Genomic DNA, 7,500 nt, shown 5'->3' on the forward strand with positions numbered 1-7,500 from the left:
TGAAGGATAAGAAAGGCGAATCCGTTATGAATGCCTTTAAAACAATATTCAAGGAAGGTAGAAGATCACAATATCTATGGGTTGATAAAGGAAACATATAAGAAACATTTAAAAGACCTATTAGAGAAAAATGGGATACATATGTATTCAACCGAGAATGAGGAAAAGTCCTCAGTTGTTGAAAGGTGGAATTAAGAACAATCAAGTCCAAAATGTGGAAACAGTTCACTGTTCAAGGTAATACACAGTATTTAGATATGTTACCAAAATTAGTGAAAGAATACAATAATACAAAACATTCAAGCATAAAGATGACACCTATGGAAGCAAACAAAAAGAGCAATGAAGGAACTGTTTGCTTTAATCTATATGGTGATATGGGGCAAGTAACATCTAAACCGAAATTTAAGGTCGGTGGCAAGGTCCGAATATCCAAGTATAAACAGAATGTGTTCGACAAGGGTTACACACCAAATTGGACAGAAGAATTATTCATAATAGATAAGATCCAATACACCAATCCAATCACATACAAACTAAAAGATCTCAGAGGTGAAGATATTCAAGGGAGTTTTTATGAACCTGAATTATTAAAAGCCAGACAGGATGTTTTCCGTATTGATAAAGTCATTCGGAGAGATTACAAGAAGAAACAAGCTTTGGTGAAGTGGAAGGGATATAGTGATGACTTCAACAGTTGGATATCGTTTAAGGACTTACAAACAATTAAGTAATATATTATATGATTATAACTGGCAGAGATTTCGATTTATGTTTTTATCTAACATATATTGTAGCAATTACTTCAGTATATGTACTGACATAGCTATCATAGCTAGCCCAAAATGTGAATCGTTTCTGGCTTTTTAGTAAATCTTTTAAACTCGCTGAGTAAGTCATTTAAAAATAAAACATATAGATATAATGATGGGAAGACATAAGATATATACTGACAAGGAAACCAAAGAAAGAAAAAACAAATACATGTTAAACAAAGAATGGTACTGTGACATATGCAATACTGGTCGAAATTACACTCTTGCTGGAAAATGGTGCCACCTGAAATCAATAAAACATCAACGCAATTCAGAAAAACAAAATGAATCAAATTAAACCAAATTATAGTTCAACGGATCCATATATTGGATCACTTGAATTGACCAACATTAAACGCATTTTATAACAACTATTTAAAGACAAAACTATAGTAATATATATTATTAAAAATATTATCTCAATGAATAATATGAATAAAAGTGATCTCAAGAAATTGAGCAAATCTCAAGTAATCAAAATGCTGTTGAAGCAAGAGAAAAAGAAACCTGAAATCATCATAGTAGATGATACTAAACCAAAAACTTACAAACCGGTGCCAACACCTCGCAAGAGTGTAAATCAATTGGTACAAAACTATGAAAACAAAATAATTCTCCCACCACAAGAATTTAGAAAACCAGTTCCAATGCCAAGGACCAAGATAGAGAAAACAGAGAAAGCTCTGAAAGGATACACTGAGTCTTACAAAATAAACAAAGACCCACTAATGCAACTACAAAACACAAGAAAGGCTGTCGCATACCATATTACAAACGTACTAACATCCATGAAAGGATTAAAATTTGTTGAAACACTTAAGGTTAAAGGTAACATTTACAAAAATGTTAGATGGAGAAATAGTGTATGACTGCCTATTTTAACAGTTCAACTCAAACAATAATTAATGATCTGGATATTTCTGAATCACTCAAAGTCTCAAAACAAGATATATTAAACAAGATTGCAGTTTGGATTTCAGAGGGATCTGGTTGGACCATTGAATTCGTTGACAATCATTATCTTAATATTGTGAAATACAAACCGATGAAAGGCACATCATATATCAAACTTCCACAAGAACTAAGAAACATTTCAAAGGGATTGATCAAAATGAAAAATGAGGATAATGAATGCTTCAGATGGTGTCATATCCGACATTTAAACCCTCAAGCTAAATACCCACAGAGGATCCAAAAAATCGACAAACAATACATTGAAAATTTGGATTATTTAGGAATTGAATTCCGTGTGACTGTGAAACAGTACAACAAAATAGAAAAGCAAAATGAAATCAACATCAATGTTTTGGGTTATGAAAACAAACAACCATACCCGATTTATGTTTCAAAAGAAAAGCATGAAGACCATATGAATTTATTATTAATCACAGAAAAAGAAAACAAGCACTATGTTCTTATCAAAGATTTCAATAAGTTCATGTACCATCAGAAAAAGTACAAAGAGAGGAAACATTTCTGCATGCATTGTCTTCAGTGTTTCAGTTCTGAAAAAGCATTGATCAATCACAAAGAAAACTGCATCCAAGTGAATGGCACACAAGCGATTAAAATGCCAACAAAAGACAACATATTAAAATTCAATAATTTCCATAAACAGTTGGCCGTTCCATTTGTAATTTATGCAGACTTTGAAGCTATAACTGAAAAAATTCATGGATGTTAACCAAACAATGACAAATCATTTCCTGAAGCTTATCAGAAGCATACCGACTGTGGTTATGGATACAAGGTTGTTTATTGTTATGACGATAAATACACAAAACCAGTACAAATTTACAGAGGAGACAACGCTATGTATAAATTCATGGAAGCTATGTTAAATGAAGTCAAATATTGCAAAAAAATGATCAAAAAAGAATTCAACAAACCATTGAAAATGACAAAAGATGATGAGGACAAATTTCAAAAAGCAAAGGAATGTCATATATGTGAAAAAGAGTACAATAAAACCGATGTAATAGTCAGAGACCACTGTCATATTACAGGAAAATACAGAGGATCCGCTCATCAAGACAGTAATCGTAACTTTCGAATAACTGATAAAATTCCTGTTATATTCCATAATCTCCGTGGGTATGACAGCCATTTTATAATGCAAGAGATTGGTGAAATAGTCAAGAATCATACATATACAAATAAAAAAGGTGAAAAATGTCAAATGAACATCAATGCAATACCCAACAATATGGAAAAATATATGGCTTTCATGCTTGGTAATCATCTGACTTTCATTGATAGTTACATCCTTCTGTTAGCAGATGTTTTCGAAAACTTTCAAAAGACCTGTGTGCAATACTATCAACTGGGCCCATGTCATTATTTCACCAGTCCTGAGCTTTCCTGGGATGCTATGCTAAAAATGACTGATATTAAATTAGAGCTTATGACAGATGTAGATATGTTTCAATTCACCGAAAAAGGGATGCGTGGTGGAATAAGTTACATTGCCAACCGATATGGGAAAGCAAATAATAAATACATGAAAACATATGATGAGAAGGCGCCCTCAAAGTATATTATGTATTTAGATGCTAACAATCTGTATGGTTGGGCAATGAGTCAATACCTTCCAACAGGTGGATTTAGATGGATGACAAAAAAACAGATATATAACACAAATTTAGCCAAGTACAAAGAAGACATCAAGAAGGGTTTAATAGTAGAAGTCGATCTGGAATATCCAGAAGAACTACACAACCTCCATAATGACTACCCATTAGCAGCTGAAAAGACTAAAGTAGGTGAAAACATGCTATCAGAATATGGAAAAAAAATAGCCAATAAAGACAAGGTATCAACTGGTCTGATACATAAACTAATACCAATTTTAGAGAACAGAGAAAAATACGTACTCCATTACAGAAACCCTCAACTGTATACTGACCTTGGATTAAAATTAACAAAAGTGCATAGAGCACTTGAATTTGATCAATCACCATGGTTAAAACAGTATATCGATTTCAATACACAAAAGAGAACAAATGCAAAAAATTGTTTTGAAAAATATTTTTTTAAATTAATGAACAACAGCGTATTCGGAAAAACAATGGAAAATATCAGAAAGCGAGCAGATGTTAGACTGGTAACTGATGAAAAAAAAAAAATATATTAAAAATGGCTGCCAAACCAACATGTGTTAGCAGTAAGATATTCAATGAAAATCTAGTGGCAGTGCATAAGATTAAAGAAACACTTACCCTAAACAGGCCGTCATATGTGGGTATGTGCATCTTAGATCTCAGCAAGACGTTAATGTATGATTTTCACTATAATTATATCAAACAAAAATACGGTAGCGAAGCGAAGTTATTATTCACAGACACAGACAGCTTGACCTATGAGATCGAAGCTGAAGACCTTTACAGGGATTTCTGGAATGATAAAGCATGATATCAAGCCTGAAAATTATATAGAGGTTCTATTTAATAACAAACGAATACATCACACAATGAAAACAATCAGAAGTCAAAAACATCAATTAGGAAGTTATGAGATCAATAAGGTATCGCTATCTTGTTCTGATGATAAAAGATATATACTAGAAGATGGAATAAAAAGTTATGCATACAGACATTATAATATCAAACATTAGTTATCTTTTTTAAACTTGTCATTCTTTACCTTTCAATATATTGGTATTCATCAATTCGAAGAAGACATTATTTTTAAGATTAAACCGAAAAATGTCATCAGTCAAGTTCCTCTTCATCCTGACTATTAGGCGGTGAAGGGATCTTTATTGGTAATGCTTTCCTCTTGAATTGGTGTTGCATAGTCAACCGTTTCACTGTATCGTAAATACTTTTGTTCTTGGGCCATCGTAGTTTGATCAAAAATAAGACACAAACAGCAGTGATAAACATATTGAACTTTTTCATTTTGATAATGACTTGACGTTTCGTATGTGCTCTACATACATTTTCAAAAGTAACCGTTGAAATTTAAAACAGCTATTTATATATAACAAATCGGATGAGGGGATTGGAACCTAGATTAAGCAAATACTTAACAGTAAAATATATAATAATAATAATAAAAACAGAAAAGATTAATAAAGCATCAGCTTTTCACTTCCGACGTTGACGTTGAAAGCTGGCTCAAGTTCTTGAATAAAGAAGGTCTCTTTTATTTTACAATGATAGTCAGTTTTGCCCTTCGCTAAAATATCAAAATGATCCCACTTGATGTTATGTCAAGTGGCCTTGACGTGTTCAGCAATAGCTGAAGTATTGTCATTTTTAGCTAGGGCCTTAAAATGTTCGGTTTTTCTATCGTGAAGCCGCCGTTTAGTTTTACCGATGTAAAAACCATTACAATCCCAACAATTTGCTCTGTAAATAACTCTGGATTGTTGTGAACGATTAATACGGTCCTTGTAAGGAGAGAAAGATTTTATACATCGAGTGCTCTGAAAAACAATCTTAAGATAACACAAGAGTAGAATTTGTACACACAAGATTTCAGGCGTTTAGCGACTTGGTTGCTTTGCTAACTTAAGTAGGGAAGTAGGATAACAATATCTTTCTTAGGAACTGTAGACACTGGATCGCTATGCTGATGTTGTCTGTTTTTGTTCAAAACATCGTTGATATGATAGTTGGTCATGCCTTGTGGGTAGCCGTTCTGAAGAAGGAGTTTTCGAAGATCAATGAGGGCAGATTGTAGCAAGGAACCAGATGAACAAAGACGGTAGTAGCGATAAGTGAGGGAGCAGATGAGGTTTATTTTGTACTTTCGTGGAGTGAAGGAATCCCATTTCGTGTAGAGACCTGTGAAAGTATTCTTTCGGTAGATGGATGTCGTGAAAGCGTTGCTTTGATTACGTGTGACAAGAATGTCCAAAAACGGAATTGCATTGTTATGTTCAAATTCAATGGTAAATTTGATATTGCGATGACAGCCGTTCAAATAGTGCAAAAAGTCATTTGCACTGTCTTTGTTGTGGAACATGGTGAATGTGTCATCAACGTAACGATTCCAAAATAAAGGACTAACTTTGGCGTTCAGCAACCACTTTTCTTCAAAAGCACACATAAAAATGTTGGCTAAGACAGGGCCCAATGGTGAAACAATGGCAACACCATCGATTTGGTCGTAGTATTTACCATCAAAAAGAAAGTGGCTCTTCTTGGTGGCAAATTCCAATAGCTTGCGTAAAACATCCCTGGGTAAAGCCGGAGGATCAGCAAGAGAATACAATTTGTCTAGACAAATGTTTAGTGTTTCCTCGAGTGGCACATTTGTAAATAGGGAGGAGACATCCAAAGAGCACATTATTGCATTCTTATGCTTGTACTTTTTAGCCCAATCCGCGAAGCTGAAAGAGTCTTTGACAGTGTAATGGTTGGTCGAGATAGGCTGAAGTATAGAAACAAGGTAAGAAGCAAGATTGTAGTTATAGGTGTTAACCGATGAAACAATAGGGCGGAAAGGACAAACAGTCTTATGAACTTTAGGAAGGCCATATAAAACGCCAGGAGAAGATCCACTCGGTAAGACTTTGTAAAAAGTTGCATCATCAATAATTCTATCCTTTCTCAGTTTCCGAAGATAGGTTGAAAGGAGAGAAAGGATAGAATTATTGATGATGCAACTTTTTACAAAGTCTTACCGAGTGGATCTTCTCCTGGCGTTTTATATGGCCTTCCTAAAGTTCATAAGACTGGTTGTCCTTTCCGCCCTATTGTTTCTATACTTCAGCCTATCTCGACCAACCATCGTTACGTTGATGACACATTCACCATGTTCCACAACAAAGACAGTGCAAATGACTTTTTGCACTATTTGAACGGCTGTCATCGCAATATTAAATTTACCATTGAATTTGAACATAACAATGCAATTCCGTTTTTGGACATTCTTGTTTTTCAGAGCACTCGATGTATAAAATCTTTCTTTCCTTACAAGGACCGTATTAATCGTTCACAACAATCCAGAGTTATTTACAGAGCAAATTGTTGGGATTGTAATGGTTTTTACATCGGTAAAACTAAACGGCGGCTTCTCGATAGAAAAACCGAACATTTTAAGGCCCTAGCTAAAAATGACAATACTTCAGCCATTGCTGACCACGTCAAGGCCACTTGACATAACATCAAGTGGGATCATTTTGATATTTTAGCGAAGGGCAAAACTGACTATCATTGTAAAATAAAAGAGACCTTCTTTATTCAAGAACTTGAGCCAGCTTTCAACGTCAACGTCGGAATTGAAAAGCTGATGCTTTATTAATCTTTTCTGTTTTTATTATTATCATAATTATTATTATTATATATTTTACTGTTAAGTATTTGCTTAATCTAGGTTCCAGTCCCCTCATCCGATTTGTTATATATAAATAGCTGTTTTAAATTTCAACGGTTACTTTTGAAAATGTACGTAGAGCACATACGAAGCGTCAAGTCATTATCAAAATGAAAAAGTTCAATATGTTTATCACTGCTGTTTGTGTCTTATTTTTGATCAAACCGTTTCACTGTTTCTTTCTTTTCACGAGCATCCATAATCTTCCTCAACTCTTTTCTCAGGAAATGATGGCCTCATTCGCACCGTTGAAGTCCAGACGAAACAAGGAACATTCAAGCGGCCAGTCGTCAAGCTTTGCCTCCTTGAGGAGGCCGAACGTAGTGTATAGACTAACGTCGTATACAGGGGTGGCTATGTT

General features: G+C 34.2%; 1 protein-coding gene across 1 annotated transcript; it reads right to left on the reverse strand.

The window, feature by feature from the left end:
• Positions 1-5,324: 5,324 nt before the first annotated feature.
• LOC138001509 (uncharacterized) lies at positions 5,325-6,110 on the reverse strand. Its single transcript, XM_068848123.1, has one exon. The coding sequence runs from the start codon at positions 6,108-6,110 to the stop codon at positions 5,325-5,327; it is 786 nt and encodes a 261-aa protein (XP_068704224.1).
• Positions 6,111-7,500: the final 1,390 nt, after the last annotated feature.

Source organism: Montipora foliosa, chromosome 4 (genome assembly GCF_036669935.1).
Source record: "Montipora foliosa isolate CH-2021 chromosome 4, ASM3666993v2, whole genome shotgun sequence".
NCBI classification, from domain to species: Eukaryota; Metazoa; Cnidaria; class Anthozoa; order Scleractinia; family Acroporidae; genus Montipora; species Montipora foliosa.

What these genes read in the sequence shown, in the direction of transcription:
- LOC138001509 (XM_068848123.1), bottom strand. Translation starts at nt 6,110, where the DNA reads ATGTGCTCTTTGGATGTCTCCTCCCTATTTACAAATGTGCCACTCGAG.